The sequence below is a fragment of the Aspergillus fumigatus genome, chromosome 6 (assembly GCF_000002655.1).
Source record: "Aspergillus fumigatus Af293 chromosome 6, whole genome shotgun sequence".
NCBI lineage: Eukaryota > Fungi > Ascomycota > Eurotiomycetes > Eurotiales > Aspergillaceae > Aspergillus > Aspergillus fumigatus.
The window spans coordinates 864,268-889,302 of NC_007199.1; the positions used below are offsets into that span (position 1 = coordinate 864,268).

The following is a 25,035-nucleotide window of genomic DNA, read 5'->3' on the forward strand; positions in this document are numbered from 1 at the left end:
CGTATCGAGTCTTTTTTTGGCATCTTCTTGGCCCTTTGTCCTCGCATTCCACCCAAGCTTGGATGCTCCGCCATCCAGCCAACGCCACTGATCTGCACTTCTGCATCTTCAGAACCTCGGCCCCCCGGTCCACTCCATCCTTGCGCACCGTATAAGCTCGTTGGTTGACTGGCTGCAATCTTACTAGAGTCCTCATAAACCTTACTGGGTTTCAGGAGGATTTCAGTCAGGCCATCATGATACGGGATCTCGCTCGACCCGAGAGCCACTAGCCTAGTCTTCTGGGAGCCAAACAGATTAGCCAGAAATGTTGCTTTCCTTATGGAAGTTTGACTGTCCGTACACTTATCACTTGGTAACTTGAGCCTTTTTCGAACAATGGCATTGTCCCCTTCCTCTCTGTTTATATATTGACTCTGCCATGTCTTCCAGCTGATCACCTCCCCTGTCACTTACATTCCTCCTGCTTACCTGCATCTTCCTTGCGTGACGGAAAGCAGGCATGACCCACGGGATTCGAGAATAATTTACCACGAACTGGAGTTCATCCTTCGGGCTAGGAGACCTCCAGTCTTCAAAAGTGCTAGGATGTAGACATACAGCATTTAGGTCTATGTCATATGTTCGTAAGCCCACCTCAGTCAGATACGCTCTGTTGTTGAAGACGTTACTCCGTACAGCACGCATCGACCAGACTAGGTAAACAACCAACTGGCCCCAACACTCCGCAATCGTCGGTAGAACTCCAAGGGGCCACTTATTTTTGGCGATCAACTGGATCAAAGAACCTTACCGTCGCAGTAAGGCGGTTTCGGGAAGTAAATCTGAACTAATGGGCGTTTCTCACATACATTCGAGTCAGGCTCAATTGCTGAGGTGATCGCGGAAGAGTGCTGGGAGTGAGTATCCCGTCTGAGCTCAGCAGTTTTGCTGAAGCGAGTCATGGATATCCGCCTCTAGCCCTTGTTGAATGACCTGCATCAGCATGATCAGACGGAAGTCGATTGATTAAGGCTCAATCTTACGTAGATCCAAGATAAAATTGACGGCCAAGGATGACCAGATAGGATACTTCAGCCCCCAACGGCCCCATATCTACAATACCCGACCCTTCCACCTAAGTTACGGGGTCACCCGGTAATAATATGGAATGTCTAACCAACCAACACCAACCCAACAATCCTTTCAGTCTATCCTTGTCTACAGCCAGAGCACAGGGCCGACAATTGCTGCACTCATGAATTTGTCTTATCTGGGCCAACATCACCCAGACATCAGACTCAGATAAACCGCCCAGATGACGCCAAACAAACTACCAACAAGCAATCGCTTGTCTGCGGGTACAACCGTGAAGTTGAGAATCGAGACAAAAGGCCAGAGCTTGAATCCAGCAAACATGATGGGCCAAAAGTCCTGTCGGCGCATCAGACCTGAGTAAAACCCTCCCTACGGTAGGGGGAAAAGATTATGTCTGAAGAGAGTCGCAGCAGTGAACTTACATTCTGAATCTGGGCCTTGACTACCTCAAAATCCTGTCCCCGTAGAAGTCCCATCGTCATAACGAAGACGACAGTGTTGATCGCGCCGCCGATTGTCTGATCAATCACGACTTTCGCTACGATATTCTTCACGTTCAATTTTTGCTTCCCTTGCTTCGAGCCATGCTTCTCAGCAGTAGACTGGGTGACAGACGTATCCTCACTCGAGCCGGGAAACCTCGACTCCAGGCCCTCAAGCCAGACGTACGTCAGCGGCGAGAGTACAAAGGCACATGTCGTGAAGTGGAACAAGGCCTCGAGGTCAAGTTCAAAGGGTGTCTACCTTGTGCGAATCATGGCCATCGCTCGTCAGAATCGACATCGTTCCATTTCATGTCAATAGAATTGCGCATGGCTGGTTGCTCGCTAGGATGAATAAGACAACATGAGATAGAATCCACGAACCTCATCTCTCCATGCTCTGATTCCTTGCGCGAGGACATTCGAACCCGCATTCACGAGGGCAGCCTGCAAGGTTGCCGTTGCGATCGGGGGAAGAGACATATTTGGATGCGCAAGCGACCAGGTGAATACGAGTTACCCTCGAAAATAGAGTAGTGGACTCGGGAGGGCAACTCAAATAGGAGGCTTGGCTCTATTTTTGCATAGGTCAGCACTTAGTCAAATCTAGTCTTTTTGTGCGAGATACGAACCAGGGGAAGATCTTTGGCAAACTTACTGCAGACTACTTGGGAAGCTCGTGTTGCGTGGGTTGGCTGTGTCTGCAGTAATGATGTCAACTGGCAAGACACAGATTGTTCTGGGCCTGGCGAGCTAAAAATACTAAGAAAATCAAATGAAGAACTCGTGTTCACCTATTTAGCCGATGGGCAGATGGGTGGATCAGGCGTTATGAACTTACGGACACTTTGATAAAAGTGATCAGGAAGAGAACACGAGATTACGAGGATGCTTTTAAAGCATTTATATTGATGTTGTACAAGAGAGGTACTTAAATTTTTGATCTCTTCAGTAATCAGGAAGTGGAGTGGGTGAGTAGATCAGGGCACCAGATAGGTCCCTGGTACTTGAAACAGTGGAGAAATGGATATGCGGAAAAGGGAAAGTTGACACGTCGAAGCACAGAGGGACTCGAAAAGGCAGCCAAGAATGTGTCAATTCAGGACGTTGATTGGTGGCAAGCTTTTCGTTGCCAATATACTCCGTACAATTTGTTTCCTCCCACCACAATCGACCACAATCGATTGAATAACAGGAAAAGAGATGCTCCCAAGCTTTGGGTCTAGTCGGGAACTGCTTTGATTATGCATTGGTGCAAGATTTCTGCGAGTATCGCTTCTTTTCTCGCTCGTTATGCCTACTATTTCCTTGACTGATCGCTCCAATGCGAATGACGGCTACCAGGCCAGACTTGGGGATTTCTCGCCATGACATTCGAGCTCTCTGCAAACTGAGATGAGTCAGTGAAGCTATTCTTGATCATCCGGCTCCGAAGTTGAGAACAAGAGGTTATCGACTTACGTTGGTCGGCCTCCTGGGACTTCGCCGTCATTCGCGGCTGCCTCATCGCAGGATGCACTTCCATCCCTTGCAGCTTTTCGAGCTTAGTATGCCTTTTTAGCTGCTCGAGGATCACGTTTTGCAGATCTATTCAACATAAGCATCAGTGTTCTCCAACTATGGATACTGTAGGTAGGCAGGGACGAACTCGACTTTCCCAAGCAGGAGCGGAAATCCCTATCTTCTGTTGTTGTTGCGATCACACCTCCCTGGGAGCTATCCTCAGCCCCTCTGACTCGTAACTGATACTGGCTCTCCAATTCGGCAACCTGTTCCGTTATCATCTCAATGAGCTTAGCTGAAATCAACTGAGAATTGACATCGCCATCCGTGTTCTGGAAGCAATACAGATCATATCGAACCAGCGTCTTTCGCTCAGACGCTGGATGGAAGCTGAGAGAGTACCAATACTTGGTATCCTTAATGATATGAAACGAGACATTGGGAAATATCAGAACATCAGGGTCTCCTGCAGTCTTCCCGTTCAAATAATGCTTAACTCTTGCCAACAGGGGTGAGGGCACAAGTCGCGCAAGTTCGGGCAGTATTACAGCACTACTGAACTGCCTCTCAGATACGACTTGTGCGGAAAATCATCAGAGTCCATTGAGGCGAAAGATTGCAACAGGTCAGAACTTACTAGCCATTTTCCAATTGAACACGCCTTCGATAGCCCTGCCCCCAATCCACCGTGACTGAGGTATAGGCCCATTACATTTCACGAAGTCCACCAGACGGTCGGTCTCCAGCAGCTCCCCTGGCGCATCGGCTTCGAGATTTACAAAGATGAAGCCGTCGGTGCTCTGCTGAACATGAATAGCAAACAAACCATTCTGTGATTTATCGAAACCAAGTATTTGTTCAAAATGAGGGGCTTTGATAAGCTCGCCTTTCGTGTTGTAGCTCCAGCCATGGTAGCGACATCCGAGAACGGTAGAACTTCCTCGCTCTTTATTCGCTACCGTGTACGCTCTATGGCGACAAACATTGTGGAAAGCTCTAATCTCACCATCTTTGCCCAGGATGAGGAAGATGGGGAAGCCGGCCACTTCGAAGGACTGATAATCGCCAGGTTTCGTGAACTGGCTGCGGTGAGAAAGATACAGCCATGACTGTGATCCACAAGGGTTAGGAGGTGTGAATTTCGAACCCTGAGCATGTCTGTTCGGGCTTACCTTGCTGAACACCGCGCGCCGTTCGAGTTCAAAGATATCATTGCTATTCAGCCAGTTCTCAGGAAAATCCGATTCCTTGGAGACAGCTTGCGTGTTGTCGGCTTCTGGGACGTGAAGGAATAACTCAGATCGTCCTATGAGGGGCGTCTTCGGGTATACCGCACGGAGCCAGGCTCGATATAGGAAGAAGAAGGCAGTCAACAGTGTTACAAGTGTTAGTGTAGGCGGGGTCAGAGCCTCCATGGTAATTCTCCAGCTATTTCTTCTGTGGTCAACCCCACAGCGTGGGGGAGCCGTTGAAGCATTTAAAGGACAACAACTTTGATGACCCCAAGGAAGGTCAACTCCATTCGTTACCTGATGGGCTGCATGAAGAGACTGGACTCGTTGTAAAACTGTGAGTCAACCCTATAAGTCAGCAGGCTTGCTGCATGTCTTTCCTAATTTGGTGGGCTTTTCCGGTGTACAGTTGTTTCAGGCGAGGATTGCAGTTGAGAAATGACTGTTAGTCTTTGCTGAAGCTGAAGGCGAGCTGAATACGTTGGACACAACATGTATGAACTGTGCTAGTACTAACGGCTACTTATGAACAAACATGCAAACCTAACAGACGTGTCTACAACGCGGCGGCTCCAACTTTCTCGGCATTTATCTCTGATTCCTTCAATCTGGGTGCGGAGAGATCATGGCTTGCACTTTCCGCAGCGTGCTGTTGGCACACCAGTTCAAAGACTCTGTCTTGATAGACTGTGACGCATTAAAACAGTTTTTCACATCAATCTTAGCGGGCATCAATATTATACTCACATGAAACTCCGTTCTCCTTCTCTGGATTCAGGATGCCTTCGGTGTATACTCCCTTCTCCAAATTACCTTGCGTTTTCTCGCAAAGCTCATAGTCCTCCATCGCGACCTGTCTAACGAATTGGTAATACTCCTCAAATTTATTCCCCGACTCGCTGTGGTAATAGTCAAATTCCATCCTTGTCTGGCTTGGATCCTCAGCCGGACAGACACGGAACGAGGACATGCCTCCGCCATAAACATTGAGAGTGCAGATAGGGAAGAAATACAGAAACAGTCCGTCGTCCGGTTTCTTGGGATCAGCGATATGCTGGGAGAAGTTCTGGTGATTGTTGACGGTATAGAACGTAGGGGGATAATAAACAGAGAACGAGGGATGTGTATATTGACAATGTAGGCATTCCTGATAACCATCGACCCTATTTGGTCCCCGTCAGAGAGGTTTTGATAGCCAAAGGGAGGATCTTCCTCACATTGTCTTCCAGTTGAAGTGCCCTTCATATTTTATGCTGCGCCTGTATGGCAGCTTGGTGAAGTCCACCCTTTCTAGCAATGCCTCGAGGCCCGGAAAATACTCCTCAAAGTTTGGAGCTTCGTCCGACAATGTACTGAAAACGAGACCAGTAGATGTGACATGAGAACGAAGCTTTCTGCCCTAAGATATGATGAGCATCCACAATATGGTGCGCAGGAATGAGCAGAGCGTACTGTCCTCACGCTGACGACCTGAATCTCATCTGGACCAGGGAAAGCCGCGTCTCCGGAGCTTCGAAAGGCGATAATCGACTGCTGGGCGATTTCATACTCGACTTTCTCTCCTATGGTCAAGAACCTTGTCACAGGTCCGAGTAGATACCATGACTATGCGGTTATAAGGCCTTTTTGTACCATTCACACGGGGTAGCGCCATATACCTTGTTGAAGATTGCCCTGCGTTCGAGCTGATAGAGCGGCTGGCTGCGATACCATGAAGCCGGAAGAGTACGTGCTAACTCAGGCATTTTTGAGCATCTAGCAAATATATCTGACCATCTGGTGTTTCTTCCATCGTTTTAAGCGCCTTATCTCTGGACATTGCAACCAACTTACTGTCCCGTTGTAGCAGAAGAAAGGAAGATGTCCAATTGGATGGGTATATCGTTTCCTGAAGAGGTTGTAAGATCCCATAGGTCTCTTGCTATATCACACAGAATCTTAGGTAATTAACTTCGCTGTGGGCGAATGATGAATGAAGCATACGCATATGAGGGTGTCTGTCCTGCTGATAGGAACAGCAATTGCATCCAGACGAATCACAGTAAGGTACGTAAAATCATCTGATAGCAGGGATCTCCCCTTGCAAAGGATGGTCAAAGCATAGGCAGCAAAGTGTACTTAAAGGAAGATGGACCACGTCACTACTCAGTGAGGAACACGAAGGTAAGGACACAAGAAGGGCTGTAGACAAAGATGTACAGCATGGACTGACACATCTTTCAGGAATAACTATAAAGGAGAAACATCTTCTGATGAGGCATCCTCAAAACAAATTCGGGTCTTCCTTTCTCTGTAGCCGAATTGATGTTGATTGTATCGTGCAACAACAATGATGATCTCTTCAAGGTTGAATGTTTTGCTGCTGCCTGCTGTGGGCTTGTGTGGCGATGGAGAGTGCTCTCAGGAGATTACCTTTTCAAAGTATATTGCAAATATCATCGGAGACTCAAGAAGCGACGCCAAGGGATAGTAAAGAGACGAGTATTCAGCATCAAACTATTTCTCTAGTGTTTTGTGGATTTGTTTATCTTCGAAGTGGACATCGATCAATAATCAGGTGCCCCACGATTACGTCGTGATCTCATTCTCCGCGCTCAGTCATTTGCTTTTTGATTTCATCAGCTTCATTCACTCAATAGAAAAGAGCAAATCCAATCACAGTCTTTCGCATGATGAGAACTTTTCTCTGAAAAAACATCTCATCACGCTCCAAATCTGCCATCAAGAATGGCAGGCTCCGGCACCAAATTCACTCCTCCTCCTTCGCCGCCGTCACCGACGGCGTCCTTCTACGATGTCAGCGACGCCGAGGAGGATGAATACAATAGCATTTCCTCCACATCAGGGAGGGGGGTGAAGCTTTTGTTCTCTAAGAGCAAGGTTAGTCTTTAACAAATCTAAGAGAACTTTCGCATAAAGGGCCAGAGCTGACCTTCCGCTGTCTTCATGAGTATTGCAGGTATACGTCCATCCGACTCCTTCCTCCAAGGACAATATCCCTGGCTTTATCGCTCTGCTCCAACAAAAACCAGCTCCTACTCCGAGCAGCGATATTGCATCAACAAATAGCGCTAAGACCACCGCCGACCTCTCTTCATACCTCCTTGCCTGGGTCCCTGAGTCCTCCCTCGGCGACGCCTACAGTACCTATGTCAAAGTCGATTTGTCTGGTGACTCTTCACCCCCGAAACAACGATATCTGGTACCACCGCTCCCGACTACAACTACATATAAAGATCCTATAGGTTTATATGCTTTCGCGGTACCGCTATCCGAAATTTATTCGCTGCTAGTGCGACCTCCTAGCTTGGGTTGGTGGTTTGGTAGCCTGGTGATCAACACCCGGGCTGGTGATAGTTTCCCGGCGCTGTTCTTCCATGATAGTGAATGCGAATCAACGATACTGCAGAAGAAGAAGAGGACAAGGGAAAGTTTTGACCCATTTGATGAAAATGGTGGCCTATTCTGGGGCGGTGACGAGGTTCTGCGGTGGCTCCGGAAATACGTTGAGGTGCAGCGCTCGTCTGTCGACAACAGTGTCTATCTGATCAATCCCTGCGAAGAGGACCGCATATCCTTCGCACGGCCACTTAGCAGTTATGACGGGTCAGTAACTAAGCAAGGGCACGATGCAGCTGCTGGCCCACATCAACCCGGTGGCAGTGCAGGACGAGACGCCGGAATGGATCCCTTTATGAAAGCACTCAAGGAAACTAGATGGAAGGTCCTTGAGCAGCTCAGCAAGATTACCACGTTCACACGGCGGACGGCGAACGAACTTGCCGATAACACCATGATCCCTCCACAAGTCCGTCGCCTAATGAAGTCTCCTGAGATTCAGACCTTGCAGGATGAGTTCGATAGCGCCAGGCTCTACTTGGCTCGATGGGCCATGAGTATTGCTGAGCAGAGTGAACGAGAAAGGGCTCAGCGCATATGGACTGCACGGGATGTCCTGGAAATGGAAAATAGCTCTGTGGGTGATTTTGAGATTTTGGAGCTTGAAACTGGAACAATGGCGATACAGGAACGACGCAGAACTGTCACTTTGCAGGAATGGGAGGACTTCTTTGATGCCACCACGGGAAGGCTCAACGTTACTGTAGATGAAGTGAAGGAGAGAATTTTCCACGGGGGCCTTGATCCAAATGATGGGGTCAGAAAGGACGCATGGCTTTTCCTTCTCGGAGTGTACCCTTGGGACAGCAGCCGCGACGAGCGTCAAGCTCTGATGAACTCTAAACGTGATGAATACATCCGGCTAAAGGGTGCTTGGTGGGAGAGAATGATTGAGGGTTCTTCCACTACCGAGCAGTATGAGTGGTGGAAAGAGCAGAAAAACCGCATAGGTACGCTTGCCTCCCCTGGACGCATTTGTAAATCCAGCTGCTAACATATTGGTATCAGAAAAAGATGTGCATCGTACGGATCGCACGATACCTCTCTTTGCAGGAGAAGATATCCCTCATCCCGATCCAGACTCCCCCTTTGCGGACGTAGGGACGAACGTACATCTAGAGCAGATGAAGGACATGCTTCTCACCTACAACGAATACAATCCTGATTTGGGCTATGTTCAAGGAATGAGTGACCTCTTAGCACCAATTTACGCAGTCATGCAGGACGATGCAGTGGCATTCTGGGCTTTTGTTGGATTCATGGACAGAATGGTATATCCCACACATATCCGTCCCAAATCAACACTGCTTACACAGACCAGGAACGGAATTTCCTTCGCGATCAGTCTGGCATGCGCGCCCAGCTCCTAACCCTAGATCACCTGGTACAACTTATGGACCCCCAGTTGTACCTCCATCTCCAATCCGCCGACAGCACGAACTTCTTCTTCTTTTTCCGAATGCTCCTTGTCTGGTACAAGCGCGAGTTCGAATGGGTAGACATCCTACGTCTCTGGGAGACATTGTGGACCGACTATTTCTCCAGCAGCTTCCACCTCTTTGTTGCGTTAGCAATCCTAGAAAAACATCGTGACGTAATCATGGACCACCTGAAACATTTTGATGAAGTTCTTAAATATGGTAAGCACGTCACCTCTACCCTAACGCATGTGACCAGCCTAATATTCAACCTAATAGTTAACGAGCTCTCAAACACCATGGAGCTTGTTCCCATTCTTACCCGCGCAGAATCCCTTTTCCGACGCTTCGAACGCACAGTTGAAGCAATAGACAAGAAGAATAACTTCCCCGCTCCATCAACCCATCAACGAAAACCCACGCAGGAATCTGCTCTGAACAAGGGCAAGTCGCCGCAACGGCCACAAAGCGTCGGATACAGCAGTGGTGTCAGTGCCGGTCCGGCGAGTAGTAGTGCTGCCGGAGATAATGCCGAGTCCAAGGTTATCTCGCCCGAATTGAGGCAGCTTCTGAGCAAGGAAATTCTGTGGAAACAGCCGCATCCAACCAGTTCAAAGTGAGCTACCGCAGCGATCTTAAGTAATCGTCATTTTCGTAGATTCAATCGGCTTGAGTTGGGCTTATATTTGTATGGTTGAGGAGAGTCTTTGTTGGGTTTGGGTTTGGGTTTGGGACGGTTGGTATTATTCTTTTCCTCTCCACAGCGTTTCTTTACTATGATGCCATCGCCACGATTAACTATCTGCAATAATCATAAATGTACATGATCCTCAACTACGGAGCACGTGCAGGCGGTAGTTTCTCCCCATCGGCCAAGATTGCTTTGGCTGCTACGCAAACAAAAGTATTCCATCCGCATCTAGACTAGCTTACGTCTTATAGTAAGCACCATTGGACACTTTGGCCGAGTGGTTAAGGCGCAGGCCTGCTAAGCCTGTGGGTTCGCCCGCCTGGGTTCGAATCCCAGAGGTGTCGTGCGCAATATCTTTTTCACTTTTTTTTCCCTTTCATCACCTTTCTTTCATCCGAACGGCTATAGTCTTGGTTAATTTTACTCAATTGCTAGAAAGTAGATTATCTGGTAAATATTTGATCAGGTTATTTCCTGAATTGGTGGCATGGGGATATGAAGGGTGCTACTTCCATACTCTCTCACGAGACTCGATGCACATATATATATCTATGTATGCATGTGTAACCAAAACCGACTTCTTTAGGATGACCACGCCAGGCCTGTTCTATCTTGTATCACATATACACAGGGCAATCATTCAAATCACAAGTGAAATTACATACAGGGTCTATATACCAACAATACAAGCTAGAGGGAAATGACATAGGATCAATGCTCGATGAATGCTAATGAGGATAGTACAGAGAATTATTTGACATTCACAAACCGCAACTCCTCTACCTGGAAAAGTCGAGAAATGAACCAAGGAAAAAGGGCAATGAGACAGAGAGTTGCGACAAGGGATGTCAGTGAAGGCATCAACCTCGAACTTTACGATAACTAGGAGGTTTCCAGGACCGTTGGATCAGTTTAGCTGCCCAGACGGGGATCACGGAGACGGAGCAGACGGCGGCCACACGCCAGACCCAATCGACGGTGATGACGTATTCGAGGTCGAAGTAGTCGCCCAGAAAGGGGACGCTGGCGGCATAGACCAGAGCTGTACCGATAAGGCAGAAGATCATTACGGGGTGCCAGGTTGTGATGGCAATAGCGACCATCAGCAGCTCGTTAATGACGAGGGCTGTGAATGAGACGCTGATCAGCCGCGGCCCTGAAATGGTGTTCAGCAAGATCTGCGAGAGCCCCTGGATTACTGCACCCTGATAAACCGACACAAGAACCCAGCCGAAGAAGGAGCGATAGCTGAGACTGCGACCGGACTTGAGTTCTTTGTATAGCTCGGGGTAGAGGTTGGCCAGGTGCTCGTCAACGTCACGGTCGAAAACGAGCGAGAAGACCGGGGCATTGGTGTAGACCGTCGCGTAGCCGACCATCAGCCAATTGATGAACAGACCCTTGGGGTCAAAATGGCTTGCAATGCTGTACATGGTCTGGCAAGCGCTAATGATGAGGCCACGATGCATGATGAATTGCGCCAATTTGGCGGATCTTTTGTATGAATTGCGGCCGTGCCAAACGAGGAGCTTCGTAAGGTGGTGGAAGTGCGTGATGCTAAAGTCGGCAGCCAACGAGGCCTGACGACCCTCCTTGCCGACAATACCAATTCCAACATCGGCTGCTTGGATCATGGAGACATCATTGCCGCCGTCACCGATACAGCAAACTCGTTTCTTCGTGTATTGACGAATCAACTCCGCGACTTCAGCTTTTTGAGTCGGAGAGCATCGACATGCAACCACAGCCGGTAGAAGAACGGCCACAGATATGAATGCCGACCGGAACTGACCAAGCATCAGCGACAGCGACTCGCCATCGATGAGCAGACAGCAATCGGTTTTATTTCGCAAAAAGTCCAACGCCTCTTGGGCGGCAGACGGGTCCTTCACTTTGGCGACGGTGTGGATATATTGGCCTCGAGCTACTAACTTCGCGGAGATTGCGACACAACGTGCGGTCTCCACTTTATCTCCGGTCAACATCCAAATTTTGACTCCAGCGTTGCGAAGAAGCTCTAGTGATGGTTTTACATCTCTTTGCAGACGATCTTCCACACCAGTCACGCCGAGAAGCTCCAGGTCACGCTCAAGGTGCTCGCTGACAACCTTCGCCATCCCGACGTCGCGTCCTTGCAATGCAAGCGAGGCCTGCTTGTATTTTGCAGAGAACTCCTGGAAGTGTTGCAAGGATAGCCGTTTCCTACCAATCACAAGGGTACGCAGACCCTCCCGAGCCATATTCGCAGTTTCCTCGTCGAGCCAGTCGTTTGCTGCAACGATGCTGGACATAACAGTATCTGCGCCCTTCTGATAGAACCAGATTTCAGCATCTTCGTTCGAAGACTCTAGGATCGAGTTGGCTGTTTCGAATTGTACAATGATACCCATCCGCTTGCTGTCCGAGGTGAAAGGGAAAATTTCAAGGATGCGAACACGAACGACAACACTGCCTGTCTCGGTCGTTTCCAGGACAATGGATTGCCGGTCACGGTATGACAACTTCAGACCGACCTCCTCGGTGTACTTGACAATGGCAATCTCATCCGGCGATGACGCTTGATAATTCGTGACTTTCACACCGTCTTCTTCGTCGGTTGTGGGAGTGACATTATGACATAGAGCCAGCGCCAGGACAATATCACGAACGCGTGACCCAATCTCTCGCCTTGTACGAGGAGCTGCCCCAAGTCCTGCTTGGGCTCCGAATGCAGCTGAAGGTGTGGTCAAGGTATTTCCAGCGAAGGCTTGCCGAACGAATGACGCCACTTCCTCCATAGCGTCGTTTGCATAAGAGACCGTACCGACATGGATCTTTTTCAGCTCCATTTCTATGACGGTCAGTAACGCAACTCGACTGTTAAGATGTATGAAATCTTACCGTTTTGAGTTAAGGTACCAGTCTTGTCAGAAAGGAGATATTCAATTCTACCAAGATCCTCGGGTATCGTACTTGTTCTAACAACGGTCCCAGGAATATCTTTGTCTCGCTGAATGAATCTGCTATACACAGATTTCGCCATGTCCAAGTTGACTCGCAAACTCATGGGAATGATTGTTGAGAATAGGATAAGGTAAATCATGATTGCGATGTACCATTCTTTGTCGTTGTTTGGTTGAAAACCCTCCAGAGCTACCAGGATGATTGATAGAGTGAGGGTCAACGCGCATAAAATCTTGGTCAGGTTATTGATCTCATATTCCAGAAGACCTACTTTTGAACGAGATGGCGATGTGGAGAGAGCTGCTCGGGTTTGTGAGCCAGTGTAGATAATGACGGCATACGTTATTGTATTGGATGCCAGGACCGTGTTTGCCCACGCCGTGTTGTCGATGGTGAGGGGCGCAGAATTGGCTTGCCGATCCTCGCTGCTCGCTTCGCCGCCAGTCTGCGCTTTGTCGACAAGGGGATCGTAGAAACCAGACTGTGAGCCAAGTTCAATAGTGCCGAGAAATTCATTGACTCGCTTGTCCGGTGCGCTGGCGGTGACCTTGAGTCTAGTGAAATCCCGGAGTCGCAGGGACTGAGATAGGACCGAAGGCAAGCGTAGTTTCCAGTCAGTTTCACCGTCCAGTTGGTCAGTACGGATGAATGTGTCACTAGCAGAAGAAGTACCAATTTCATCCGCGGCGGCACTTGAACTAGGCTCAACCTCAGACGGTTGAACTGATTCTGGGTCGGGTCGCATAAGATCCGCGGTAACTTCAGCTGAAGAGCTTCGCCGCGCAGTGACAGAGTCATTGGAGATAGTCTTCAAGATCACCACATCCGCGGGAAGGCGCTGGTTTTTGCGAACCTTGAGAACGTCACCGACTTTCAGGTCCCTAGACTTCTTAGTGATCTCGAAAACTTCGTCGGAATCCGAATAATTATTTGCAGGCGTTGCAAACGCCCTTCTGCCCACGGGCTTGTCAAACGACAACACTGTAAACTCTTCGGAGTTGGCTTCGGCATCTCGTCTTCGCCGGCCAATATCATCCAAGGCTTCCTTTCCCAAGGATATCGAGACGACGAAAGCTAGAGGCGCGATGTAGGACGACATGTACCCGATGCGAAGCACGGGAATGATCTGTGAAAGAGCCACAAGCAAAAAATAGATGTTGAAGAAAAAAGAAAACTCATTGTAAAGTGTGCGTGGTAGAAAGCTCCAAGGGGTGTATTTCGCATTGGAAACGATGTTCGCTGGGTACTTCGACCGCTGCGATTGCCCGACGAACACTTCCCGAGGAGGCTTGGTTGCGTTATTTTCATCGTTCCTGTGAGACCAGCTCGACGGGCCCGAAAAGATGTTGGCTGCTTTGAAACCGAAAAACCGCGACTGAGAACCCCTTCGTCGAACTGGTCCATCACCCGCAAACGAGCGGGTTGAGCTCCGCCGGGGGTTGTCGAGCAGCGGAGCATCATCATCAGTGAAATTGCGTGAGCTCGCGTGCGAGCTGCGGAGAGCCCCTCCTTCTTGATCTTCCAGTAAACCGTGTGTATCCTCTTCTGAATCCCTGTTCCGTATGCCGGAAGCACTACGCTTCCACCCTCGACTTCCACCACCGACCCGCAAATTCCTCAAAGCAATCCCTGAACCATAGCCTCTTTGTCGCGTTGCTTCATCTTTTGATAGCCGAGGAGATTTATGAATGGTCGCCGTGGTCGGATCCAACTCCTCCAAGTCAAGGTCGTCATCGGATCCGGAATCACCAGCAACGCTGGTGCGGCCGTGCGGGTGAAGGTACTCGGATGATGAAGGCATTGTAGGTATGATGCAGAGTGATATGGACTGTGCTTCCCATATGAAGTGGCGATCCCGGATCTTCCTCGCAAAGGTATATTTAATTCAGGATCCTATCACGGTAAGTGGCATTTCAGGCCCGCATTGTTATTGTACTCGTGGCTGTGAAGAAAGATGGCGTTCAACAGCGCGCCAAAAAGTAAAAAGCTGAAATCCAGGAAGAGAGGGCAAATAACACCATCCTATATGCACTTTAAGAATAGTCAAGGAGGAAAAGAAAGGGAGTCATTCTATCATCGCGATAAGAATTATACTAGGGTATCTTTGGAGCCTAAGTGCTCCGTACTGGTAACTGATTCATGAGAGGTGGAGCAAGGGCCGATCACATGATTGGTGCGAGCCTCAGGCTCTGGTACGCAGGTGTGGCGCACTCAGATTTGTTTATGAAACAGCGATGTCATAGGCGGAGAAGCCGCACATTGATGTGCTCCTTTCAAGATCACATCGTAGCAGCTGAGTGTCTTCAGATATTGAATTCGAAAAAATCAATCCCCCATAAAGAGGAAGCAAATGAGAGTACACTAGTCTATATCGTGATTACAGTTGATGTACATATAAGCGATCAAGTGTTGGTAGTACTCTGCGACTCTGCCATGCAAGTATATGATCCGGGCCAAGCACGTGATACGACATGCTAGGTGTTCTTTTCCAACCGGATCAAAGTCATTCCACCCCGGATGACAGGCCCAGACGGGGTAACCAAAAACGGAGAAAGCATCACTACTCCATGCTATCTATCAGGTGTCTTGTTCGGGTGCCGAATCTCAAAGCTTCATGCCTTCTACATACCATGGATATCCAGTCATGAGTCCACAACTAGGTTCTGTCTTGTAATATTCTCTTCTTTCTACGGGATTGTTCTTCCTCTTTTTACATGTCTAATTTCCTGTTTCTTGGGTTCTTTCTACCATTGTGCTTTGCCTTGTTGACTGTCAGGGTCCCGGAGTTGTCTAGAAAACGTGTCAGCTTCGTAATCACAGCAACCGTACCACCATTTGGCAAAATCCTTTTTTGCAATCATGGCGCAGCCAGAAGGAGTACTCGCGTGGAATCCAGCATTTCGACCTGAGGATAACGATTCTGTTGCGACCGATCTGGCCAGGTTGGCGCTGGATTCCGGGAAAGAAGTGTCAGAAACCACAGACGTTGACACCCATGTGTCTCCCCCTGCCGAAGAATTCACCGACGAGAATGGTTCTATTGAGTCCAAAACCGCTATCTCTGCTGATACCAGTGACCAAGGTGCGCCCGATTTGGTCGACTCGAATACGCCCGCTGCCGATAACGGCTCGAAACCGGACACTGAAGAGCCCGACAAACCCAGCCGTGACGAGTCGATTTTTATGCAGACTGATAAGTCCCGAGCAGTCGAAGATGTCACAGAGAACGTGCCTACGGAGAACGGCAATGTTGACATAACAAGTGGACTTGAAGAGCATGTAGCAGAAGAACCACACTATGAGGGGCCGGAAAAATCTACTGGCTTAGCGGGTCGGAATGATGCACAGGACTTATTTGAGGGCAATGATACTGCCTGGATGGATGAAGCTGAGGGCGAAGTGAATGGCGCAACAGTCAACGGAGAGGCTAGCGGTACCCGTCCGGGCTTCTGGGACAGTCTCGGGGATAACGAACGGGATAATGAGGATGACTTCTTTAACCAGCTCAAAACGCAAACAAAGCCGATATATAGTCCGCCAGAGACAGAAGCTCGGTTCGAAGAGGGAATTCCGCTACTAGGTCAAGGTGCAGCACCACAAAATAATCATGCTCACAAGGGGGAGAGCCAAGTCGACGACGTTTTCGGGGACGATGAAGATGACGAGAGCGGATTTTTTAGTGAAATCCAGAAGCGAACTTCAGCCGAAGGACCTCCCCCCATCACGCGCAAGAGCACCAGTCAAGTCATCGATTCTATTAATGCGGTTTCGGACTCCATGTTCAGTAAACAATTGCCAGCAGCCGCGGAGTTGAACAACAGTTTGGCTGTGCCCACAGCAGATGGTGAAATCAAAAATTCTCCCTCAGAAGAAGATCTTGCCGCACGATGGCAGGCGGAACTTTCTGATGATGCTGACGAAACTATGCCCACCGAAGATGATCTGGCTGCCCGGTGGCAGGCGGAACTCGATGATGATGATGACGACTTGCTCTTGGATGATGATACGACGAATGCACAAAGACCACCAGAGGCTGCCAATATAGATCATATGAATGACACTTCAATGCTTCAGAGTCCATTCGGTACCCCGGAGAATCTTGCGCGGCCCAAAGTGCAACCGGTCTCCTATACACCGCACCAGCCCTCTACATCAGATTTGCTCTCGGGTATTCCTGCGCAAAATACTGCGGCTCAGCCCACCAATGCTTCCATGTCAAGTTACTTTTCAGCACAGGCTCCTCCGAACCCTGTGACGACTAGGGCAGAGAGCTTCGCAGAACGTTCGAAGGAAGGTTACAAGTCACCTTATGACATTCCAGAGGATCTTGCCCGGCCTCGTCGGGCCGTTGCCAACAGCAGAACAGTTGTTGCACAGCCCGGTACCGTACCGAAGCCGCCTCCGCGGAGCAGTAGCATACCTGCACCTCCTTTGAAGGCGTCAACAGTTTCTCCTGCACCGCTTGGAACCTCATCGACAGCCCCAACAGCACCTCAGAAGAACTTCTTCGAAGAGCTTCCACTGCCGCCTCCTAGGCCCAAGTCGCGGCCTGCGAGCTCTGGAAGGTATACACCTAATGCCCCTGTGTCTGCGCCGTCACTACCGCAGTCGATTCCCCCTCCAGCGAATCAGTATTCGAACGTTCCGGGAGCTCCCCAGTCCAATATCGGACCCCCAGATCCACCCCAGTTGCAGCAGCCGGAAAGGTTGGACCCATACTCAAATCTATTAGCGCCCAATGTACCAAGCGCACCAGCCGTTCCAAGCACTGCGTCGAGGTACTCGCCAAGGCCTCCCGGCGTGCAGGCTGGTGTTAAGCCCCCTCCTTCGCCCAGATACTCTCCAGCCCCACCTCAGTCTACGAATGCTGTGGCAGCGGCTCCTCGCAATCGCTATGCCTCACAACCAGCGAGTATCTCAGGGCAGGGAGCTGCTTTACAATTCCAACCACGCACATCGAGCCCTCTGGCTTACCATGAGAAGATACACTATGAAGATCAAGGCCAAAGTGAGGAGCGGCCTCAACTGCAATCAACAGCTAGCCCTCCTCCTTTGAACCATTCGCACCCGTCAGAACAGCCGGTCTCCTCAGAAAATAAAGGGCCTAGCGGCGTGGACGTCTTGGAGAATGTGCCTCCGTTATCTACCCGACCGCAATCGCCACCCAAAAATCCATATGCTCCTTCCGCATATACCAATGAATTTGCCAATCGCGTGGCTCCCGTGTCTACCGGTCCACCTATCGCTGGAATGACTGGAGTCCTGAATTCTTCCACTGAGGAATCCCCGTTTGTCCCTCCTCGTCGATCCCAAACACAGTCTCCCAGTCAGACCCTCAGTCCCAGATTGTCCGTTCCATCGCTTGACCCTTTCCAACGGCCTGCTTCTGTGCATGGTTCGACGTCTCCGACGCGAACGGTTAATCCTTACGCCCCAGCACCAGTTCCCACCCACAACCGTGCACCCTCTCAAGTGCTTGAGTTTATCCCTCCAACTGATGGACAACAACTCGACTCTCTGGAACGGTGGAAGGGTGCACCCATTTTCAAGTTCGGGTTTGGTGGCGCTGTGATATCTTGCTTCCCCAAGCATATCCCGCGTTACTCGGCTGGACAGGCAGCCCCGATGATCAAATCTTGTCCTGGTGAGGTCCGAATCAGCCAGCTGAATGACTGGCTTCCCGCTGCTGAGGGTATTGTGCAACATCCAGGTCCTCTGAAAGGCAAGTCGAAGAAGAAAGACCTGGTTGCTTGGCTTTCTAGCAAAATCGCAGCTTTCGAAAACGCCGATATCCCCGACTTCGATCGTCTTTCGCCAGATGCTTCTAAACTCCGTGAGGAGAAGACCCTCTTATGGAAGGTCATCCGAGTCTTGGTCGAGAATGACGGAGTTCTGGAAGGCTCCGTTGAGGCTCAGAAGTCTTTGCGTAACCTACTATTTCCCAACTTACAGGATTCTGGTCCGAATCAATCGCTTGGAGATGTTTTTACACCATCTGCAACTCTTCAACCCTTGAACGCGCCCTCTCAACCGGATGCTGTCGATTCTCGGTCGGTAGATTTACTCCGTGATACTCTTGTACTTGGAGAAAGAGAGAAAGCAGTCTGGGCTGCAGTAGACAAACGTCTCTGGGGCCATGCTATGATAATAGCCTCGAGAATGGATAGATCAGTCTGGCAACAGGTTGTCCAGGAGTTCGTGAGGCGAGAAGTGAGATCAGCGACAAGCCGCACCGAGTCTCTAGCGGCGTTCTACGAGATTCTAGCCGGAAATATCGAGGAAAGCATTGATGAGCTAGTTCCCCCTTCAGCCAGGGCCGGCTTGCAAATGATCAGCAAGGTTGACGGACATGGCCCGGCCAAGAATTCTCTTGATGGCCTTGATAGCTGGCGCGAAACTGTGGGACTAGTACTGAGCAACCGTAGTCCTGACGATCAACGAGCGCTGGTTGCTCTCGGCCGACTGCTTCTCTCATATAACCGTACCGAGGCCGCTCATATTTGTTTCATTCTTTCTCGCGTCGCTGTGTTCGGCGGGCTCGATGACCCACAAGCAAATATCGTGCTTCTCGGAGTGGATCATCAACGCTTGTCGTCCTGCGCTGCTCTGTACAATGACGATTCTATTCTGCTCACTGAGGCCTATGAATTTGCGACATCTGTGCTTGCGGGCTCGTCCGTGTCCACACTTCCGCATCTGCTGGCGTTCAAGCTAATTCACGCTTGGTCGCTTGCGGAGCGTGGTCGCAAGTCTGAAGCTCAACAGTACTGCGACGCCATCGCAGCCGCTCTAAAGGCAACCACAAAGCCGTCCGGCTATCACAATCAGCACCTGTTCTTCGGTGTGGATGAGCTATCGGCGCGCCTTAGGGAAACGACCAGCGATGGCGGATCATCCTGGATTTCAAGGCCCAGTATGGAGAAGGTATCGGGCTCGATGTGGGCAAAGTTTAATAGCTTTGTTGCTGGAGATGACAGCGATGCAGCTTCCACTGGTTCAGTGAAGGCCGAAGAGATCGGACCGTTTGCCAGAGTCTCTGGAACTCCTACAATTAGTCGTTCACCGTCAGTATCCGACATCTATGGGTCCTACCCTGTGGCGGCGGCTCAGCCATTACCCGCCACTGGTCCCTCCCGCTACCAACCAGTGAGCCAGTATGCTCCAAGCGCTTCACCAGAGCAACTTCGTGGTAGATCGTCTATGGACTCCCAGAGGTCAGCATCGTTCGGGTACCCACTAGGACAGCGACGAGGATCTCAGGAGCCTTCTACACCGGTTGACACGAACATGTTTCACGGAATGCCAATGTATGGCTCTCCACCGGTTGCTGGCTACCAGTCCACGCCTCCACAATCATCCTACATGCCTTTGGCACCTGTTGCTGAGGACTCGGCATCTGGAGCTCAACAAGAATCTTTCTCCGCACACTCTCAGGTCTCCGACAATGCCCCGTCCCACCGGTCTTCTACGTATGCACCGGAACCATTTGGTCATCCTTTCGATACCCAAGCTGTGTCTACGACGTCTCAACCAGATCAGGGCGGATATATGCCTCCTACCAGCAGCGGGGCCTACGAACCTCCATCCTTTGAGTCTAATACAGAGTCTGCGGACGGTGCTCAGGATGAGTCTACTGAGGAGGACAAGCCGAAGAAGAAATCAATTATGGACGAGGACGACGACGAGGATCTTGCAGCGCGTGCAGCTGCCATTCAGAAGGCAGAGAGGGCACGCCGGGACCGCGAAGCTGACGAGGCGTTCCGCAAAGCGGCCGAAGCAGATGGTAAGTTCCAATGTAGCTGTTAACTCTGCTGTGGCTAACTGATTTGTGTAGCCAAGAAACCCCCGCCCGCAACAGGGAAGAAGGGATGGTTCAGTGGATGGTTCGGAGGCAAGAAAGACGACAATAGCGGCGGTGGGCCAATCCGTGCCAAACTTGGGGAGGAGAATTCATTCTACTATGACACTGAACTCAAGAAGTGGGTTAACAAAAAGGATCCCGGGAGTGCTGCTCCAACACGTGGAACGCCACCCCCACCGAAGGGTTCGGCACCTCCCAGTAGATCAATGAGCGGCAGTGGTGGGCCACCACCTGCAATGGCGACACCTCCGCCGACAGGGGCCTCGGGAAGCCGGCCATCCTCTTCTGCAGGCGCACCTACGTCTGTGTCTGCTAGCCCAGCTCCCCCCTCGCTCGGAGCTCCGCCCCCTGCTATCCCACGATCTGTGTCAACAGGCGCAGTCTTGCCGACTCCCCCGAGCAGTTCAGCCGGGGCACCACCCAGGCCCGCAACGTCATTGAGCAATGCCAGCTCAATAGACGACTTACTCGGAGCACCGCAGGCGCGTAAAGGCCCTGCAGCCAGGGGGAAGAAGAAAGGCCGCTATGTCGACGTTATGGCGAAGTAAGAGCCTGATGGGCTGATCTTACTTCTTTCTCGACTTGATTTTTATCTTCACTTCTTGCACAATGTGATATGCATATACTCGGTCCGGTCATAGAGCCATTGATGTTGAGTTTGCTTAGAAGCTTGCATGCCGGGTTCGGCTTGAATAATAGCGGCCTGTTTTGGCGGCGCTTTGCAAGATTTCTCCTTGCATGTTTGCATATACGTCTGGCGCACACAGTTGCGCTGCACGACCTCCTATGGGAGTTGGAGATTACCATTTTGGGCCGTTAGATCCAAGCCGGATTCTTACATTCACCAAGGTCTTCTTTGACACCTTGCGACAGATTGGCTTACGTTTTGTATGATATACGATTTTAATTTGTCCACTATTGTTCTAATAACTAGCATTCTATGTATCATGTCTCATTATCGCAGCTTTGGCGCTCGCACCTTGCCCAAGTCTTCTGGACTCAGGTGGGGTTTCTGATAGATCAGACCGCATAGGAATTGATGTAATACTAGCCAAGGAAATCTTAATAATGGCATGGCTACAACATAGCAATGGGAACTTACTGTCAAGCACGAATCCTCCCCATTCCAGCTTTGCGGTAAGTAAACATACAGAATCAGGGCCGTCTCATGGATAAAACCTGGACAGTCGAGTAGGCGTATTAGCACAAGCGTAGAGTCGCAAGCATAGACAACCACCGTAGTACAACTCACAGGCAACCACCTTCGGGCTCAGCCGCCCAATACTCAACACCCGACTCCAATCCTTAGCATCGATCCGCACCTTAGCCCACCCCGCCTCGTCATCACTCCCCAGCGCCCGCATCCTTTCACTGGGCAACTGCTCAATCTCACGCTGCGACATCCCCGCCGGATCCAGCGGCGGGTTCACGAGATCACTCCACACACTAGAGATGCGCAGCGCATCGGTCGCAATCGCCAGCCTCAACGAGCCATGCATATTTGCTGATAACTCGAGCTTGGGCGACGTCAGCGTCGAGGACACAATCCCGCCGCTGGCAGCGGGTCGCGCGTCCCCCGCTAGCTTCGAGAACCGCTCCGAGATGCTTTTCAGGTGTGCCAGGCTCGGGAGGATGATGTGCACGTCTGGATCGCGGCAGCGCGGCTCGTGGAGGCCTTCGACTGCGCTTTCGTGGAGGACCTTGACGGGGATTTCTTGAGTGATTACCGTTTCGCGCTCGCGGGGCCCGGTCACGCCTGCAGCAGCGGTTCCACTGACCAGGTTGGTAATCCCGACGGCGTTTGAGCCTGTTGTCCAGGAGGAGGAGAGGATGGTTAGTGCGAGGAGGGGGATGTTGCCTTTCTTTGTGAGGCGGAGTTGGGCGGAGGTGGCGCCCGTTGCGGAGCGGAGGGCGCGATGGAGCGCGCCGATTGGCACTTCGAGATTGATGACACCTGAGTTGGATTGGAGGGTGTAAGTTGGTTCGTCGAAGATGGCGTCCTACGGTGTTTTGTTAGCTTGGGTCGCAGTCTGACGCGGGAAAGGGGCGTTGCGTACGACTGGTAACTGGGCCCACACTTGCGTGCCTTGGTCGGGGATGATGGTAAAGCGGACGATGCCATCTTCCAGGCGCATCCAGCAGACTTTCCCTAGCGATGAGAGGGAAGCTGTCAATTCTGTTGGTGGGGTGGTTAGTGGGAGTACTGATGATTGGTGATGGAGGGGGGGGGGACATACTGGTGAAGGTGACAATGTTAGTCAGTTGGCTTCGAAAACGCATTGTGGGTCATCGCGTCGCTGTGAATACTGTCCTTTGGAATGGTACTAATTGGGCTACTTGAGAATATCTAGACTACTGTGATGATGTTGAGCTTTGTACATTGATGAGCCCAGGCGTCAACAGGCTAAAGGTGATCGGCAAGGGACAGTGCTTACTACTTCGTTATCACTGTGGGGAATCCTTTACGTAGTGTGGGCTACGCTAGTGGCCTAAGGCCGTAGCCAACGCTTTGCTTTGCTTTATCCAGCGACTACCTGCTACAGACTGATGATGTTGAAAATATCGTGAACCCGCAATAGAAGATGGAGAATTGTCCCGTTTAAGGGTTAAAGACTATTCTGTCCTGCTAAGGACAGTTCCATCCGATCTCTCGAGAGCCAACGCAGCGATCAACGCGGCGCCAACTCCAGACCCATCTTTGTAGAACCCAAACACAATCGGATCCTCAAGGTCATCGGGCCATGCAAAAATATCACGGAGGGCCTGCGCCGCTCGCTTGCGGTAATTCTGATAATGACCAAAAATTGAGCCATCAACGCCTATATGGCAGCGTTCGATATTGCGTTTCTTGCAGATCGCTGCGATCCCGCATGAATAGAGACGGGCAGCACGCGTCCCAACCAACTCGGCCAGGTATCGGCAGGCCTTAAGTTCGTGCGGAGCTGGATCAAGGCCCGTCTTCTCCCAGAGACACTTACGAGCGTTTTCCATGCACTCGCTGATATCCTCCTCTAGGGTTGGGAAGAGGGAAACCTCTAGGGCATTTGGCTGGCGCAAGCACGAAACGTCTTGACCTACAAAGAGAAGTTTGGCTTCGTGCAGTTCCAACATCACCAGTCGGAGCAGCTCTCCCAAGTACGGCCCGGAGACCATCTTCTCGTAAAGCTGCTGGCCTGGATGCGCGGATGTCCGGTCGATTTCATCGTCGAATCGGGTCCGCGGAAGTATGCGACGTGATTTATCAAAGGCACCGTACTCGGTGTTAATCGCGACGAGAGCACCGCTTGGTAGCCCGCAGCTTTGGATCTTTGGGATTGCGGCAACCTCTTCCATGTATGCAGCATTGCAACCGGTGCTTGCTATACTACCGATCTTGACCTCTTGGTCTCTATGCGCAGCTGCGAAGAGCGTCCCGACAGTATCATTGACCAAAGCCACGACTTGGACGGGAATTTTCTAGTCCAATGGGCAATAAGCCGACTAGGCTTTGCAGCCGGCTGGAATGACGAGAGTACACACCTTCCGTTCAAAAGCAGCCTCTAGCTGAAACACGACATCATGACCTTCAACTCCAGATACGCAGAAATCTTTCGTCCAGCATTGAAGGACTCCGACTTTTATAGACGACTGAATGACGGGATAAGAGAACGTAAAGGCAAGCGGCAACACTTTCGATCTTTCGCTTTCACTGAGTCGGGACTGGAGAAACTTCTGCACACAGTCCGCCACGAAATCCCACAAATCATCGGCTGTACCTTGCTTGATCGACTGCGGTATACTGTACTTTTCCTGGATGGACTCCATATCGCGATCGCTCCCCAGAAGCTGTGCCTGGCTTACGCGCAGGCTGGTACCTCCCATGTCGAGGATCAGGAACTTTCCTTGCTCCTTGCCCGTTGGATAGCCCATGATCCAAGTTACGTTCATTGGCTGTAACATGATCTCGATCAGTTAGGGTCCCTTTCAGAGCACGGAACCTAGATATTCAGATCTAGCAAGCTCACTGACAATATCGCCTCCTTCTGCGCTTAGGCCTTGAGGATTTGGTCAGTATGGACATCGGAGAATGAAGACGTCGTTCACCATGCTTCCTAAAGTCATCTCCAGGCTGAACTACTGGGTTCCAAACCTTTTTCCATTTCCTTGACGAAATGATCCGTGATCTTCCTCAGCAGAAACCTGTCCGCAGCGAACAGTTCCTCCAGTCCCTGAAGCGCAATAACCAGCTTCTCTGGTGCGCCGCTGAGTAGGTCGGGTTGAGTCCGGAGACCTTTTTCCATTGCTGTGCCTTGAAAGAGATGGGCCTCAGGTCGGTCATGCAAGGGGTAGGATCATTCAAGATCTAGAAAGGAATCTTTGTTCTATCAATCAGGGGTATTTGGATTTGGGACGAGAAAGGAAGGGATATAGGGCTATTGAGGCATTCCGA

The 25,035-nt window shown here is 50.6% G+C and overlaps 8 protein-coding genes and 1 non-coding gene across 9 annotated transcripts; 3 read left to right on the forward strand and 6 right to left on the reverse strand.

Annotated features, from left to right (window-relative positions):
* Positions 1-346: 346 nt before the first annotated feature.
* AFUA_6G03910 (Mpv17/PMP22 family protein) lies at positions 347-2,668 on the reverse strand. Its single transcript, XM_742593.2, has 5 exons — positions 2,401-2,668; positions 2,192-2,342; positions 1,944-2,133; positions 1,500-1,817; positions 347-1,413 (listed from the first exon to the last, which is right to left on the reverse strand). The coding sequence occupies exons 3-5, from the start codon at positions 2,040-2,042 to the stop codon at positions 1,264-1,266; spliced, it is 567 nt and encodes a 188-aa protein (XP_747686.1). The 5' UTR covers positions 2,043-2,133; positions 2,192-2,342; positions 2,401-2,668; the 3' UTR covers positions 347-1,263.
* A 191-nt stretch (positions 2,669-2,859) lies between these two features.
* Positions 2,860-4,618, reverse strand: AFUA_6G03920 (putative iron-sulfur cluster-binding protein; the record flags this gene model as incomplete). The annotated part of the gene is made up of 3 exons (XM_742592.3): positions 3,700-4,618; positions 3,208-3,639; positions 2,860-3,146 (listed from the first exon to the last, which is right to left on the reverse strand). Exons 1-3 carry the CDS (start codon positions 4,475-4,477, stop codon positions 2,860-2,862), a joined length of 1,497 nt encoding a protein of 498 aa, XP_747685.2. The 5' UTR covers positions 4,478-4,618.
* A 232-nt stretch (positions 4,619-4,850) lies between these two features.
* AFUA_6G03930 (RHO alpha subunit C-terminal catalytic domain-containing protein) lies at positions 4,851-6,321 on the reverse strand (the record flags this gene model as incomplete). Its single annotated transcript, XM_742591.2, has 7 exons — positions 4,851-4,981; positions 5,042-5,457; positions 5,512-5,693; positions 5,747-5,870; positions 5,953-6,026; positions 6,068-6,182; positions 6,278-6,321. The coding sequence occupies 7 exons, from the start codon at positions 6,319-6,321 to the stop codon at positions 4,851-4,853; spliced, it is 1,086 nt and encodes a 361-aa protein (XP_747684.2).
* Positions 6,322-7,021: 700 nt separating this feature from the next.
* Positions 7,022-9,985, forward strand: AFUA_6G03940 (GTPase-activating protein GYP7; the record flags this gene model as incomplete). The annotated part of the gene is made up of 5 exons (XM_742590.2): positions 7,022-7,174; positions 7,254-8,643; positions 8,702-8,964; positions 9,015-9,333; positions 9,391-9,985. 5 exons carry the CDS (start codon positions 7,022-7,024, stop codon positions 9,729-9,731), a joined length of 2,466 nt encoding a protein of 821 aa, XP_747683.1. The 3' UTR covers positions 9,732-9,985.
* Positions 9,986-10,065: 80 nt separating this feature from the next.
* On the forward strand, positions 10,066-10,146 carry tS(GCU)4. The gene has a single exon. It is a non-coding gene (tRNA).
* A 229-nt stretch (positions 10,147-10,375) lies between these two features.
* Positions 10,376-15,226, reverse strand: AFUA_6G03950 (aminophospholipid-translocating P4-type ATPase NEO1). The gene is made up of 2 exons (XM_742589.2): positions 12,683-15,226; positions 10,376-12,632 (listed from the first exon to the last, which is right to left on the reverse strand). Exons 1-2 carry the CDS (start codon positions 14,544-14,546, stop codon positions 10,663-10,665), a joined length of 3,834 nt encoding a protein of 1,277 aa, XP_747682.1. The 5' UTR covers positions 14,547-15,226; the 3' UTR covers positions 10,376-10,662.
* Positions 15,227-15,316: 90 nt separating this feature from the next.
* Positions 15,317-21,154, forward strand: sec16 (COPII coat assembly protein SEC16; the record flags this gene model as incomplete). Its single annotated transcript, XM_742588.2, has 2 exons — positions 15,317-20,528; positions 20,580-21,154. Exons 1-2 carry the CDS (start codon positions 15,605-15,607, stop codon positions 21,152-21,154), a joined length of 5,499 nt encoding a protein of 1,832 aa, XP_747681.1. The 5' UTR covers positions 15,317-15,604.
* A 47-nt stretch (positions 21,155-21,201) lies between these two features.
* AFUA_6G03970 (checkpoint protein HUS1 family protein) lies at positions 21,202-23,026 on the reverse strand (the record flags this gene model as incomplete). Its single annotated transcript, XM_077804963.1, has 5 exons — positions 22,844-23,026; positions 22,664-22,782; positions 21,859-22,606; positions 21,709-21,785; positions 21,202-21,390 (listed from the first exon to the last, which is right to left on the reverse strand). The coding sequence occupies exons 1-5, from the start codon at positions 22,884-22,886 to the stop codon at positions 21,202-21,204; spliced, it is 1,176 nt and encodes a 391-aa protein (XP_077661099.1). The 5' UTR covers positions 22,887-23,026.
* A 193-nt stretch (positions 23,027-23,219) lies between these two features.
* On the reverse strand, positions 23,220-24,886 carry hxkB (putative hexokinase; the record flags this gene model as incomplete). The annotated part of the gene is made up of 4 exons (XM_742586.1): positions 23,220-24,062; positions 24,126-24,536; positions 24,615-24,640; positions 24,736-24,886. The coding sequence occupies 4 exons, from the start codon at positions 24,884-24,886 to the stop codon at positions 23,220-23,222; spliced, it is 1,431 nt and encodes a 476-aa protein (XP_747679.1).
* Positions 24,887-25,035: the final 149 nt, after the last annotated feature.

What these genes read in the sequence shown, in the direction of transcription:
- AFUA_6G03910 (XM_742593.2), bottom strand. Translation starts at nt 2,042, where the DNA reads ATGTCTCTTCCCCCGATCGCAACGGCAACCTTGCAGGCTGCCCTCGTG. An exon ending in TCAGAGCATGGAGAGATGAG is followed by an intron (nt 1,818 to 1,943) that starts GTTCGTGGATTC and finishes CGCACAAGGTAG; the next exon opens with ACACCCTTTGAACTTGACCT. An exon ending in TCAAGGCCCAGATTCAGAAT is followed by an intron (nt 1,414 to 1,499) that starts GTAAGTTCACTG and finishes ATGCGCCGACAG; the next exon opens with GACTTTTGGCCCATCATGTT.
- AFUA_6G03950 (XM_742589.2), bottom strand. Translation starts at nt 14,546, where the DNA reads ATGCCTTCATCATCCGAGTACCTTCACCCGCACGGCCGCACCAGCGTT. An exon ending in TGGTACCTTAACTCAAAACG is followed by an intron (nt 12,633 to 12,682) that starts GTAAGATTTCAT and finishes TGACCGTCATAG; the next exon opens with AAATGGAGCTGAAAAAGATC.